Here is a 16,028-nt window from a genome sequence, read left to right as displayed (position 1 = left end):
CACATTCATATGGATAAGGGTTGCCTTTTGTTATTCCTTTAGAAGTTGGCTGGTTAAACCTCTGTAGTGTTAACCAGACGAATCTTTAAAGCGGCCTGCTGAGGGCTGAATCCTATCCTCTATTCTGTGACCCAACATAAAGGTCTCCACCTATTGAGAGATCTGCTTTGACCACGGACTTGAAAGCATGACTGCAGGCCAGGAAGCTGTCAGTAAAATATTCAACAAGCCAACACATTGTGGGGTTTGGGGTTTTAGCACACTCAAGGGATTTTTCTCCTCACTTTTATAGTCTGTGTTCTGCCTCCTCCTGCCCAGAAATATCTAACAACAAGCGTTGGGAGAGTGACATTAATACTGCACGACAGCACAGTCCAGCAGGACTGCAAATGTTTGCCTTTTAATCCAGGACTCGACGGCCTTTGGTCTGGCCACGGCCGACATTGATGGGAATGGGAGAAGAAAACTGTTGCCAAACTTGTCTAGGTCGCTGTGAGCTCGGTTCCGTAATTTATGACCGTAGCCATTTCAAACATTTGCACAACCAACCTAGCTAGAGAAATACACACCGCTCTTTGTCACGTCAGTTGAAGCAAATGAGCCTTCTCACCACAGCAGGACATTCTCTTTACAACAGGGTCCGGCCATGAGAAATCAGCACAAACAAGACGGAATGTGGAGTTTGAATGCAGACTTTTCACACTCTATCCATCCTGGAGAGGGAATATGATCTGTTCATTCCTCTACCTCTCCTCTCCTCTTCTCTTCTCTCCTCTCCTCTCCTCTCCTCTCCTCTCCTCTCCTCTCCGTCCTGGGATGAGCTCCAGTTTAATTGTTGGACGCCGGTGTCTGTTGCGGTGGCTGTCAAGGGAAGATAAAGAGTTTTTCCCGGGGCGTGAGGAAAGGGGAGAGCGGTGATGGAGGGCCCCTCTCCTGCAGCTCCGCTGGCTGCATTAGCCCCACGCTTTATAATTGTGTGAAGGGGGCACTTCCAGTGGCTCCCTCATTACTCACTGGCATGGCCAGTCCCTGGCAGCCAGACACACCCTGTCCTCTCTCTCTCTCTCTTTTCTTTCTCTCTCTCTCTCTCTCTCTCTCTCTCTCTCTCTCTCTCTCTCTCTCTCTCTCTCTCTCTCTCTCTCTCTCTGTCTCTCTCTGGTTCAGGATGTCCCTCAGCCCCTCTCCCTCCCCTGGGCAATCCTCCCTATTGTTATTTTGACCCAGTACTGCCTTTGGCGCATTTCGCCTTCTCTTTTCACAAAAAATTTTGACATCCTCCTTTGTCAGACTGGGACCTATTGTGCAGCATTTGCTCTGACTGATGTCACCTATGCTTTGGAGTTAATGTGAGCAGTGGCTGCTTTAGTGTAGTATAGCCTGAGACTGTATTGGTTCAGTCATGAGACTTAAGGGTGTCAGTAATTACCCTCTTGCCAGGCCTTCACTGGAGAAGCCCAGGACAAGTGATTCTTACACTTTGAATCATATTAACACCCTATGCAACATATCAAGGATGCAAAGAGCGGCACATTAATACAGTGCATGATGTGATCCTCATCATGGGCTGATTGGTATGGAATGAGGATAGCCAGCGCTGAGTGAGAGGCAATTAAATGAAATAATTGAGATGCCTCGAGAGGCAATTTGTTACACATACTTACTGTGTAAGTGAATAGTGTGCCCAATAATTGTGTGCAACGTGCCTTACATGTTATGATGCGAGGTAGTTGAGTTTCACACTGGCGACGAACTGTAGGAGATCAGCGGTCAAGGGAAGAAGCACCTAAGCATTTGCTTTCTTCCCTAAGCCCGTCTTTCATTCACATTATTGCTGCTGATTTTATTCAGGTTTTTAATGTTTATAAATGCAGAAGATTCATGTTCTGCTCTTGACGTATTCATACCTAATCAGTTTGTGAAAGAGTACAAGACCTCTCTGTGTAGTTGCTTCAAGTCATTTTCTCTGACATGTTTCCTATTAATCCGCTCACCTGCGCTGACCATGTATCTGTCTGTGTATCTGTCTGTCTGCAGAGGGAGGTACGTGCGAGGTGATCGCTGCCCACCGGTGCTGTAACAAGAATCGCATCGAGGAGCGTTCCCAGACAGTCAAGTGCTCCTGTTTACCGGGGAAAGTGGCCGGAACGACGCGCAACAAACCCTCCTGCGTGGACGGTGAGGACATTTCATGTGTGTTTGCACATTGTGCTGTGCTCATCGGAAGCTTATGAGCCCGAGGGCCCTGGTTCGGGGGAAAAAAATCTCTTACGTCTATTCGACACCTGTTCTGCCAGATGTTACTTTAAAGCACAAGTGTTCAAGTAATTATATTGTGTTTGAGCTTGTTTCCTAAAATACCAACACTTTGTGCGTTTCTGTCATGGGAAATGGTATCCATGTCACATAATTATTTCAAATTAGCATTTAATAGGACACTGTCAAACAAACAAAATTAGAACATTAGTTCAATTGCAAACAAAATCATGTAAGCAAAAACACAGTATTAAAAGGATCAAAAAGGGTCTCACTGGGATAAATATAATTAGAATCAAAATGACTAAATTAATGAGATTAAGAAAGATTTGCACCTTTTTACACCTTTGTAATTCACAGTATAACACATGTTCTTACACAGACACCTCAGAACAAGACTCATACCACAACATTAAAATATTATACCTCTTTTCTCTCTCTGTGATTTCACTAATATTAAGAATAAATTAGACCGTTATGAAGCCAGTAGTGCTGTGTTGCTAGGCATCATGAGAGATGGAGGATGACTCAGTTGGGCCATCGAACACCTGAGCAGGGAGCACGTTGCAGATCACTTTGCCCAAGGCGGCCGAGGCTGACGGAAATGAATAACTAATAAACACAAGTCAGGGCAGCTCCGGGCTAGCGCACCTGAATTGCCCCAACTGAGGAAAACAATCGACAGGTAGAGGCAGCTCCCTGGAAAGAAAGAGGCAGGAAGTCAGAAGCCCACTGAGACAGAACAGAGAGGCCCTTCACGCCATCGGAGCTCATTTATCGCTCCTCCGTCTCGATCCTTTCACCCCAACCTTCACCAAAGATCAAAGTCATCTCTCTGGCTGCCCTCTCGCAAAGGAATGTCACCAAAACATCTTCATTATGAGTGATGTTACAAGAAGGGCCAGACGGCCTGCTCAGTGGGCTTCACAGGGTTGGTTAGCCACAGCTGACACCCGAAAAGATCCTGGAATATGAATTAGATATAAGGCGAGGAAGACACGAAAGAACTTCCTCCTGCTTTGATGAGAAATTACCTGAAACCGTATAAAAGTTCCAAACTTTTGCGTAAGGAGCTGAACCTTCAGGACCTTCAGGTCAGGCTGAGTCATTCGAGTTTTAGAAACTGATGTTTTGTTCCTCCTATGGTTGGAGACAACTCTTGAATGAAACATTTAGAGTGTTCTGACCTTGAGATGCAGCTCAATATTCCTTTTTAGCAGGCTGTTTTGTCCTTGTACAGAGAGGCAGACAACCAGACACCGTCTCCTCTGCATCACCTAACGGACAAGGGACTTTGGACTCTTTTCATGTACACCCAGATACATTGTGTCTTGTTCACTAAACATGGCCTTGCCAGACTTAAAAATACCTCGGCATCAGACAAAGAGTTCAAACTAACAATAATGCCTCTATCCTTCTGGGGAAAAGTATGTTAGGTGGGTGAAAAGTAAATATGATTTGATATGTCAGGTTGTTCCATAGAAGTGGGAGGAAGAAGGGAGATACAAATATCAAGAGAAAGGGACTGAAGCATGGAAGTGGAGGGAGGGGATGGAGGAGTAGAGCAGTGAAGGGGAGCTTGGAGTTGTTAACACTTCATGCCTTTATGCTTCAGGCTCCCGCAGCAAGAGAGAATCCCTGTAGCTGTTACTGTATTGATTAACAAGCTCTTATAGAAGGAGCGGTGATGAAAATGGAAATGACAAGCCAGTGAGCAGCACTGCTCCGACCTATAGAACATCACTGCACCGCATCGAAAAAGTCAAAGTGACTTGCACCAATAATAATTTTATCTCCTTTTTTTTTAGGGGCCTTCACCTCAATTCTCCCCTCTTGGATCGTTCTCACTTACCTGAAAGTGGATCAGGCTGTTTGTTATTTATTTAGCGCTGAAACCACTGTGGGCTAAGGGCTGAAGGGCAGGCTGAATAATTATCTGATTATTCATAACACTCTGCAGTGCTGCACATTGCAAACACGCCATTTAATTAAGGGATCTTTTCTCTTTAAGTTAAAATGACTGGAGATGAGAGGTAACGTTCCCTTCAAGGGTTCTGATGCTCTATGAAAGCTACACCTGTGTGTGTGTCCGTGTGTGTTTGTGGACTGGGCCCGCGGGCTGCTGTTGCACTTTGTGAGGGATTATAGACTTGTGGAGTCAGTGGTCTGTCCCCTCAGCGGCGCACCAGCCTGGCCCAGATGGAGCTTTCTCCCCAGGTCCCGGCGTTATTAATGTTCCGTCCAGATGAGGAACGATGCCGCAGCCCAGCTCATCTCGCCACCCCCCGGGGGACACCTGCCGCCACTGTACCATACACACACACACACACACACACACACACACACACACACACACAGGTTATGTGCCCGCAAAAAAATGGCCAGTGCTCTGATGTAACAAATCAAAAGTATATCTTCAGAGGTCATGTTTGGACACACGTGCAGAGCCTGAAGGAATGAATAACACCCCTTTATCTTTAGTCGAATTTGCAGAAACGGTCAGTCTCCTTGATGTATTAACTGTCATTAGCATCAAACGTCAACATCAAAGCACGCAGTGAAGATCAGTGCAATTGTCGAATGTTTATTGCCTCGTGGATACGGGCCGCATGGGGTTATATCAGCTGGTATCGGTAACTGATTTGGTCGTTATTAATGTATGGGGATATGACGACAGCTTGTGTTGGGAGGCGCCACGCTCAGTGGGGGTCTGCTGTCAGATTATCCCAGTAGCGGGAATTGATTATTAGCTTTGACAAGGAGAACTATGTCCCAGTTATGTCAGGGCCAACGAGACTCTTAGTGAAGAACATCCCTTTTAACAAGTCAAACGCTCTGGCTTATATCTCCGCAGCCTCGCTGGGCCGATCACATGTGCTCAGATTAGGCGCCCGTCACCGCACCACTGCCTTTACCCCAGTGTGTGAGACATGCAAACACTCAGCCGCAGTATGGACACACACATACAGGCAACCACCCACACATACACACACACACGCGCGCACACACACACACGCATGCAGATTCTTTAACATGCACACATGCTACCACTTTGTGTTGTCATGTAGCTGCTGTGGCAATAAACTCTTTCACCAAGAGATGCACGCAGATGCCCGCTCAGCGCTGATCACTGATGGGGAATGAACCCTTCTGTTTGGCTGCAGGCGGGTATAGCCGAGCATGACAGGTTGCCATGGTACATTTGAGATACATCCACGGGGGGAGCCACACATGGTGGACGCTACTTCAAGGGAGGGACGAGAAGCGCTGCGATTCTTCCACATATATTGCTGATCAAACAGATGCGCATCGTGAATGAAATCCAAATATCAGAAGCTTACTGGAATAAGATGCACCGTTTGATACGGCCTTCAAACAGCACTGTCTCCTTACAAGCAGGGCCATCGTCATTATTAGCAGGACATGTATATCAAACAGAGAACACTTCATTATCGGCGATGCTGGACTGAAGCGCCAGTCAGTCACGTTACCTGAAACAAGCTGCTGGCTTCTGAGCTACGCCTCAACCATTTCACTGCCTGCACATTACATCTGGAATACAATGTAACACAACGGATATTCATTGTAGCATCATTAGTGTCCTTGCATGTGTTTTTTGAATATAAACAATGTATCGCAGCTGCAGGAGTTGATATTAATTACTTTGCATCACAGCTAGCGAAGTCTAAGTTGATGGCACCCAAGGACAGTCACTTCAAATGAACATCATGTCCCCCTATTAGAAAAGCTCTGTCGCCCACAGCGCGGCTCTCTTCTTGTTCCACAGCCCCCTGCTATGTGGTCAGCAAGACACAAACCTGCTGCAGATACCGCCTGAAGGGATGGTCAGAGGGAGCACATTATACAATAGAAAATAATAACTCCCTTCTCTCACTGACACACACACACACACAGACACACAGGCAGACAGAGGGAAAGACTAACAAACACTGAAATCCTCCTGGGTCAAATAAGATGTTTGTCTCTCTTTTGAGAAGTTGAAGATAATGACTGTGAGTCAGGTATTCTCCTCCATCTTTGCCACATCCCACTGAGCTCTCACACTATTGAAGACGTAATTAGACTCTCAACCTTTAACCTGCCAGGAGAGGGTCTGACCCTCAGCTGGAGTTGAAAAGTAGTCAACCAGCTCTCAAGTCTCCTCAAAGTTCTAGTTCTACTACTTTTTTTTTTTTTACAGCACCCCATTTCGTTGCTGCTCTCAGCGCTCCAGCAACAATTCCGCAATTGTACAGATTGAGAAGTACAGAAATAAAGTCAGATCTCTGTGTTCGGTTGTGTGGGAGAGACGTTTTTCGAAAGTCGTTTTTGTGCCCACATCAAGGAAATGAAATAACTATGCAACAAAAAGACTCATTGTTCATCCATAAATAGGCACGCATGTACACACCCACTCACACATGCACCCACACCTTGTGCACAAACTTACACACACTCACAGACGCTCAAATGCACATACACACACACACACACACGTGCAAATGAGACATGTTTTAGTTATCTCAACATCATCCATATTTAGTGTAAACTAACAAGTTGTTGCAGTTAATTTGCGCTATACCAAGAATTATGCCACATACTGTGATTGCCCCTATGACTGTAATTATTTAGCATTAGCAGTGGCTGAATCTGGCTGATGTGTGTACGTGGTAATTAGCTGTGCATTCCAGTTTCACCTGCAGGAATCTGAAGCAAAGCAAAGAGCAAACCCCTCCCTGGAAAATATGAGCTTCATTTGAATTGTTTTTTTTTTTTTAATACTAAAAATAATCACATGAAAAATAGAACTCATCCTTAAAGTCTGTGGGAGCCAGGGTGTTCATTACAAAATCAAAAATCCAGACAGCTGTGTGATTAGCAAGCCAAACGATAGTGTCTGAATAGCTAATCAAAATTTGGCTCTCTCCTCTCTGTGAGGGGCAAAGATTAATGCAGAATAATGGCTCTCTGAAACTGACCTCAGGTCTAGGGGTCTCAGTCTCAGTCCCACTGTAATTATGCACTGGCTTCATTTACTCCAAGCCCCCGTGACCTTCCACTACTTTATTACTGCCATTGCACAATGGTCGCTCTCATTCTGCACAACATTTTAACACCTCTGTCTCACTAAGGTAGAAATAAATTATTAAACCGACCAGTTCATTATAACTTTTTCTTTCTCAGTGGAGAGAGACAGGGATCATTTGATTCATGAGGTGTTTGCTTGCTTGCTTGATTGTTTGAATGATTGATTGATGGATTGATTGACTGATGGATTGGGTTGGTTGGGAAATAAGTGAGTCTTCAGGGCAGAATGCTGCGGTAAACTGATCAGGTACAGAGGGAGAGACAGACAAAAGGGGGAGAGACAGTAAGAGGAGCTGAAGTGTTTGGAAGGACGCTGCTACCAGACAGTGATGCCCGGGATGAGCCGGTGAGAGAAATGAAGCGGGGCAGCGGAAGTTCACGGTTATCTTGTGAGAAGCATCGATCCTGCACCCCAAACTGTAAATTCAACCCTACAAAATAGCATGAAAATTTAAACCCTAATTGCTTTCTGCTCTTGAGCTCGACTCAAGGCGATCGATGTGAGTGGCACTAGAAAAAAAACATTGACACTAAGGCTGAAGTCATTGGAAAACCATCATTTTGCCGTGATTAATTTAAAGTAAGTCCACCAAGCACTGCGAGGCCGCTCCAAGTTAAAAAACATTAACTATTCATCGAGCCCACAGACACGTCCTCGCATTTGGACACGGACAGGAATCAATTCTCTCCCTCATCTGTCAAGGTGTTCAAACATTCTGCTACCTGGCAGGGACGTGTCAGCGAGTTCAATCCATCACAGAGTCGGCTCACCAGTGATCTGACAGATGCACATGTAAAAGGTCCATCGCTTCATGTTTTTCAATCAATTCAAGTCTCACTCTCCGTTGTTTGTCCATCAAAGCTAAAGACTCAGCTTGCTACGGGGCTAACATCTTGAATCAAACACTTTTTCAGTCTTTATTTCTTGGTTGTTCTAAGCCCATCTGTCATGTTTGACAGTATACAGCATCTAATTTGGGGTAACCTGTGAGGATGTGGTGTTAATTGGAAATGCTGCTTTAAATCACATTGCAGGCATTGCACTTGACAGATGGATCTGAAGCTGCAGAAGAGTAATAGTCAGCCCATAAGTGGATTTGAGACAGTAGTCCAGTCCCAATCATTGCCAGCTCCCTCTGTACTCTCCAGCAGAGACAGAGAGGAGGAGTAGCACAGTTTGCTGATGGTGGAACAAAGGTTATACCCTCTGTGCTGACGGCAGGAGTGGGAGTAGTTTAGGTAAAACATAGCGTCAGAGTGTTGGAGGTCAGTGGGCACCAGGGAGTGATGCATGGATCCCAGCCCAGGGATGGCTCTCCTCCACCGGTCAAGGTCAGAGCCAGATGTCCTGGCCCGGCTACAGCCGCGGACATGCAGTCGTGGGTGTTCACTTTGAGCCTGACTCTGTCTGTATTTATTCTCCTGGCCCTCTGACCACACATATCATTAACAGTGGGATGTCAGGTTTTCCACCATGGGCCTGATGCCTTCCTCGTAGACTGACTAAAATGGTTATTTAAGGCAAAGATTAAATTTGAGCATGAATATTCAGAAGATGTGTTTTTCTTATTGGTTGACAGTGGGGTTTTATTCTCCTTTTAGAAAACTATAAGACTGGAAACTGTCAGGCTATTCTAATATATTGTACAGACACTCAGTAATGCTCATTATAGAGATAAATAAGAGGACAAGAAATAATATAGTATTTTCAAAAACTTCACATGCCCATATACAATATTCTAGGATCCTCTTATAGAAATTACCTATGCCTCATGAGTAGACATATTTGATGGCATAGAGCGTGAGGTGAAATCAATGTGCTGTGAAGTACAGTAAATACCATTCATCAACCTTTCATGCAAAGCAGGCCTCATGTTTCAGCACCTCTTCTGAGGCAGCATTTTAATCTCAACTCCCTCATTTTTTGCCTCCTTTCTCTCTCTTTCCTCCTTTCTCTCAGTTCCATTCCAAGGGATTGATTTTTGCTTTGCAGGTATTACTTTACCATTTTCAATTTCGAGTGGATTCTGCATTCACATTGTTGAATATAAATCCTCCTCGGTTGGTGGTGTAATGAAAAACAACTTCCCAGTTCGCTCTCTGCAGTCAGAGGAAGGGCTAAACAAAGCGCCATCGCTCACCACGGCATCGCGGCACCTTGTCACTGGAGGGGACTGATTAGACCTTTCTCCTTTAGCCCAGTCATAATTGGTCAGTTGATGAGGACTTCCTGCATAATGGTGTTACCAGAACAACGTGGCAATAAGCCGCACACCTAAAACACATTTGGATGCAAACGTGATTAACAAAGTCGTGGGATATTGTTTCCATCATGCCTGGCTGTGCAGCTGAGATGGGATGCATATTTACCCCATGGAGGGAGAGAAAGCGAGAGAGCACAGCAGATGATGGACGAACATGTGGTAATTAGTGTATAAGGTAAACAGCCGTGGGGGGAGCCCAGGGGTGGCTTCACATTTGGTTGGTGGAGTTGCTCTCGTTCTGGCATTCAGTTCGCTATCCTCAGGATTCATGGAGGGAGAGAGCAAGTCTGGATTTTCAGATACTTCACTGAACAGCAGTGGGGTGTAATGCTATGTCCAGTTCTTTTCTGTAATGTGTGTGTGTGTGTGTATGTATGTGCGTGGGTGTGTGTCTGTTCACACAAAACCATAGTACACTCTGTGCTGTGAAGGACTGCACTTTAACCTTCTTCCTCTATCACTGGGAGATGGCGAGTTGCTTATACACTCGCAATTGATTGGTGGTTGGCCTGTAACCTTGGCAACACAGACTGGAGGGAAAAAATATTTTTCAACAGGTAAAAAAAAAAAAAAAAAGATTTGAGTTTGGAAAATAAAATGTTACTGGTTTTACTCATTTCATTCACTCTGTCATTTGACCTTCAAATCTTTTTTTATGGCAGCATGATGAAAGGCCAGAGCAAATTTTGAAACACATCAAATGTTGAAAATGTTCTGTTGGAAAAACAAAATGCCCTATCAACTGAAAAAATGCTTTGAATGTTTCTCATTTATTGTCAGTAACTGGTAAATTAAATCTCATACGGAGCGGTGTGAAAAACACAAAGCAGGCTTTTGAAACAGTGTGTTTAATAAATGATACAAAGAGTAAGAGCTTGACATTGAACAGATAGTTGAGCTTCTACACCATGTGCTGTGATTTGATTCAAGGAGAGCTTCCTACCGCTCAAGACATCTGGATTTCACAACAAAAACGAAACAAAATGTAATTTTGCAACAGTGGTGCCTCGCTAATTTGACATGTACGGATACAGATAATAATACAATTTATCAACTCAAATGCAGTTCGAAATTGTATGGATGTGGCAGAACGGAGAGGCCCATCTCCTCATTGTGTTATTAACTGAACTGTTTTTTTTTATCATGTACACTTATCCTGCCAATTTTCCAGGCATTCAGGTGTTATGGGGTTTTTTTTTTGTCTCACAGTACACACACATACACACACACACACACACACACACACACAGGCACACACATACAGAGGGAGGAAAGGAGGGAGAGCCATCTTGATGAGAAGATGAGAACATATTTGTTTTTGTCAGATAGCTGGAGGAAGAATTCAGTCGATGTTAATGAGAGGCAATTAGTTTTGATTAAAAATGAGATTACTCCCCCCGCATGCAATGTTGTTATATCAAAACAAAATAATGATTAATCTCTGTTTGTATAAGACATTATTGTCAACAGCAAAATACCCATTCAGAAACGCTACAATTGCTCTGAGGCGGAAGAAGAGGAAAAACATTCATTTAGAGACATGGCTGGGTGTTTCTCAGGAGACACCCCATAATGTACTGTGTGTGTGTGTGTATGTGTGTGTGTGTGTGTGTGCATCATGTTTGTATGTACACAAACAAGCATACGTTTGTGCAGATGTGTGTGCATGTGTGCAGTTTATGTATTGTTGCCTGCTTTTTGATCTTAGGTTTTCATTTTATTTTAATGTTTAATTAATGGTTAATTTGGTACATTTTTTCTTAAATCTTAAATTAGTTTCCCATTTTTATCTCCTATTTATATTTATTGTATTTACTATTCTTGATCATATGCCTTCTTGTAAAACATTCTATAAACTCTGCCTTTACTTTTATAAATCTATAATAAAGTTATTTTTCTTCTTCTTCTTCTGCTTCTTCTTCTTCCTCTTAGTATTATTATTACTATTATTATTATCATTATTATTATTCATGTGCTGGCTGAAGGCAAAGCACGCTGCTATTTTTTACTCATACTTTATTTATTGTCTGTTGTTACTCATACTTTTATTATTAGTATTAGCATTAGTATTAGTATCTGTGCGTGTGTGTGTGTGTCTGTGTGTGTGTGTGTGTGTGTGTGTGTGTCTGTGTGTGTGTGTGTGTGTGTGTGTGTGTGTGTGTGTGTGTGTGTGTGTGCATACACACGTGTGTGTCTCTGTGGTAAACTAACCTGTCTTGCTCTCTGTCTCTCTTCCCCAGCGTCCATTGTGATTGGGAAGTGGTGGTGTGAGATGGAGCCGTGTCTGGAGGGAGAGGAGTGTAAGACTCTGCCTGACAACTCTGGATGGATGTGCTCCTCTGGGAACAAGATCAAGACCACGAGGGTGAGACCTCACACACATCACACACACACACACACATACACACACGTATACTGTATATGAGCACACATGTATGCAGACATAGCCACAAATGCACAGATGCACAGATGCTGGGGAATCTGCAGTGCACGCGTATGCACATGCGCACCCATGCATACACACATTTGTACACACACACCTACACACTCACACACACACACACACACACCTGCACACACACACACCATCTTATATATCTAGTATATGCCTAAAATTCCAAACAGATTTCACTGTGTGACTCAACCTTTTTCTTGTACTTCAAATGAGGAAGTCAGTAGTTTTAACAAGAAACTGTATTTGAATACTTTGATAAATGTTTAGCATAGCTTCTCTGCCAACTGCGTGCTTCACTTTTAATAAGAGTCGTCTGTCATTTGACATCAAACGCACATTTTCAAACCTGTGGGTAAAAAAGGATGTGCACAAAGCACGCAGTATAAAGAACGCACACAAAGCGCAACACATCTGTGCCCTCTTTATAACGAGGTGGATTCCCGTTCGGTGTAAGCAACCTATCTAAAGGCCCGTAGTAGAAAAGAACAAATATAAAGCAGGCAGTAAACAAACAGGTGGGCTCCGCCTCAGGCCACACTCCTCTCAGAGATAAAGTTAACAGTCACTGTGTTTTCCCACTGCCTCTCGGCTGTGTAAAGTGACTCCGAACGCGAGATACAGAAATAATGAAGGGAGTTAAGTCCTCGAAGCCAGCAGTCCGGCACTCCGTGACAGGTTGATCACCCGATTTGTATTCACTTGACTGACTCCCCAGATCGCGACCAACAACGCCCCCCCCCCCCCCCCCCCCCCCCCCCCCCTTGCTTCTCTTAGTGCTTGGTGACCATGACTTTGAATAGAAGCAGAGACTAATGTGACGGTAGGAAAAGGGGAAACGGCCAGTGAAGGTTAGACCACATGGGGCTTCCCAAGGTTGTTCTGCCTATTTATATGCCAGCAGATAGATATAAAGCCTTCCCCGGGCCCCTCACAGCCACCCCAGGCCTAAAATTTTGAGAAAGAAGTTGACCGAATGGGGCCTTGCCAGCCTGCCAAGGTAAGGTGCAGCACTCGCTTCACTCTAAAGAATGCATCTCTGATTCTCAATGCATTCCTTTGCACAATTGGAAGCAAGGAAACTTGGAATGACTAGATTCTGTCTATATACTGTTAGGTCCAATTGATTTTCTTCATATTCTCTTGAGATACATTAGTTAAGAAAGTAAATTTCTGAGCAGAAATGGAGATAAAAGTCCTAATACATAATCACCTGATGTATAGGAGTAAAATGGCTATGAACAGATATTATTATCAACAGCCTAGGAGGAGAGAGCCAAATGGTTAGGCCTGAAGCTGCTTTTCTACACAATATACACGTGTCCTTTTCTCTTGACCCTCTCTTTGCAGAACACCCAGCCATACTCCCCTTTTTAGCTTCCGGAAGCAAAATGCAGAGGATGCTTCAACAGAAATTGAGCTGCATTCTTGCTTCTGTAAAGGTTAGTCTTTCTCAAGCTGTTCTTTATTTTGTTTTCCTTCTCCCTCACATCACTGTGTGCACTTGAATGTTGGGCGGTAGGAGTGGGACCAACTCATGTTCAATGACTTCTCATTAACCCAAATACTCAGTGAGAAATAATCAAGTGTGTGTTTACATGCTGTGCATGATTAAGCAGGCGTGACACAAATACAGAATGCACCGCCACCCACTCTAAATATTTATCACCGAACACAGGCAGCGCACGCATAAATAAAAAGTATGTTAATGCATTTTGGTATAAACTGTTGCGCATCTGTCAAGAAAACATGGCAGTCAGTGTGTAGATGGACAAACATGCATATACCAACAAACACATGCAGTATGTACAACGTAGAAACACACACACACAGAGAGAGAGAGAGAGAGAGTCAGGTCCACCCCTGAGCAGAACACATGCTGTCTCAGATCAGTGTGTAATGGCAGGATCAGTCCCTCTCCCTTTCATTGCCTCCTTTTTTCCATGTCCTGTTTTTGCTATCAGCCACTGTGTGGGTTTGATTACAGTGACTTGCACCGGTCTGCCAATCCCATTATGCACTAATCTGTGACATGCTATGTGCTCCTGTGTGTGTGTGTGTGTGTGTGTGTATGCGCGCACATGCCCGTGTGTTTGATGTGAGTGTGTGTGTGTGTGTGTGTGTGTGTGTGTGTGTGTGTGTGAGATCCCCGGGTAGGCCTCCTCCCTCGTTGTGTGGCTTCTTATCGGAGGCCACTTGATGTCCTGATCCCCCTCTGAGGGTCTTGTTGATGCAGCTATCAGCAGACAGCATAGCCCACAGACTACATGAAAGGCCTTTTATCCTGCACTCTGTGCTCTCTTTTTAATCAACATTCCTCGTTCACCTGGCTCTCAGGCCAAATTGCCTCATTTGTATTTGTTCTGTCACAAGCCAGTAAACCCACAACACAACATTGTTTTTTTTCATTCTCAGCCATTTTATTTCACCTGCAGGATTTCATTTTGCTCTGAAAAGCCTCAGTGAAGCACAATGAGGCACACACACACACAAACTCACACACACACACACATCGTCGTCATCATCTTTCATAGAAATTGGCATGAAAGTAAGAAGCCAGAAAAGCCAGTGCCTGACACCGATGTTTTTTCTCTCTTCTTTTCTTTCTTTATGTCTTTCAGAGAGGGAGCCCTTCATTGCCTGTTCTGTAGCGGCAGACAAGGCAGGCCCTTTTGTTTGGGGAAGTCACAGTGAGAGCGAGGCTGGGGAGCACCTTCCAAAACACTCGCCCACCATAGATCTGCATTACCCGCTCCACTGGCTAAATAGATCAATCCATTTCTGCTCCCGCCAAACAATTATACACCTTAAGAGAGAGGTAGAATGAGAGAGAGAGGCTGAAATGAAAACATCTTTTCTCCAGCTCATTCTGCTCACCTGCCTTTGTTGATAGTGAAAAGAATTATGTTCATTTGATAATCTCACTGTTAGTGTGTCAGACTGAATATGAATATGTCAGCCACATCACGACCAAGTAGGAGTGTCATACATAATACAGTCCTCATCAGGCATACAATACATTTTAATGGACTGGCTGTAGGCTTTTTAAGACATTTCACTCTGCAACATAATCACTTATCCATGTACAGTAGTTGGTTTTACTGTATAGTAAACCCCATTTGAGCAAGGACAGTGCAATTCCACTATGTAATGTACTTGTTCAGATTAGTGCTATGCATTGAACCCAAGTGGAAAGCTCAAGCGGGACAGTGCTATTACACCATGATCTGTCATACACTCACACTTTACAGTGTCTTTCCACTCCAACTAGTCAGATATGATTTACTTAAGCTGTTCGGAGAACCACATGTCCCTTATTAGGAGGAGCAGAGGGCACCTTTTCAAGCAAATAAAACACTGCGGCAGGATGTAGCCCATCTGTGAGACTGTTTCAGAGCAAAAGTGACCCGCCAGCAGATGCATCACCATCTAATTTGTCAAATCGGAAGATTCATACTGCAGTCACATCCAATATAACTTCATCGAGAAATCATCTGCTCCACCTCTGTGTTTGGCAGTTCCTCCACCTTCAGCCCTGTATAATGTTATCATGAAGACAATCATAAAGACATACACAGTGGACAACTGTGTGTGATTTAAGACACTTTTTTGGGGGGAAAAGAATGAGGTCAGATGTTATAAGCTGACAGAAGCAGTCCGGACTGCTGACGACGCCCAGATTGTCGTCCTCATGACATTTTTATACATGCTCAGGATGGAGGAGTTCATTTCAAGTGCTATTGATTAATTTATACTCGTTTTCTTTTCTTTTTTTCCATTGTCAATGTCACATTAAATGGATCTTGATGTATTTTGTTGTCTGGAGTCTTCTGTTTTTAGAGGGTGTTCTTTAGTGGTGTTTGAAGAGGTTTCTTAGCTGACTTGATTGATTTGTTCAGCACTAAACGAGAAAGGGAGAAAGGGTAGGCTGTGTTTGCTCTAAATTCTTTTGCTAAGGCAATTGTCCTTGG

At 44.0% G+C, this 16,028-nt stretch overlaps 1 protein-coding gene across 1 annotated transcript in view; it reads left to right on the top strand.

The window, feature by feature from the left end:
• Window positions 1–13,434, top strand: part of tafa1b (TAFA chemokine like family member 1b) — a 96,736-nt gene extending 83,302 nt beyond the window's left edge. The window contains exons 2-4 of the mRNA XM_078283481.1: window positions 2,035–2,175; window positions 11,846–11,970; window positions 13,408–13,434. Of these exons, the coding sequence (XP_078139607.1) occupies window positions 2,035–2,175; window positions 11,846–11,970; window positions 13,408–13,434 (293 nt within the window). The remainder of the gene's footprint in view (window positions 1–2,034; window positions 2,176–11,845; window positions 11,971–13,407) is intronic.
• Window positions 13,435–16,028: the final 2,594 nt, after the last annotated feature.

This window comes from Centroberyx gerrardi, chromosome 5 (assembly GCF_048128805.1).
Source record: "Centroberyx gerrardi isolate f3 chromosome 5, fCenGer3.hap1.cur.20231027, whole genome shotgun sequence".
Classification (NCBI taxonomy): domain Eukaryota; kingdom Metazoa; phylum Chordata; class Actinopteri; order Beryciformes; family Berycidae; genus Centroberyx; species Centroberyx gerrardi.
Note: the sequence above shows the minus strand (reverse complement) of the source record. Positions and strands in the feature narration are given on the sequence as shown.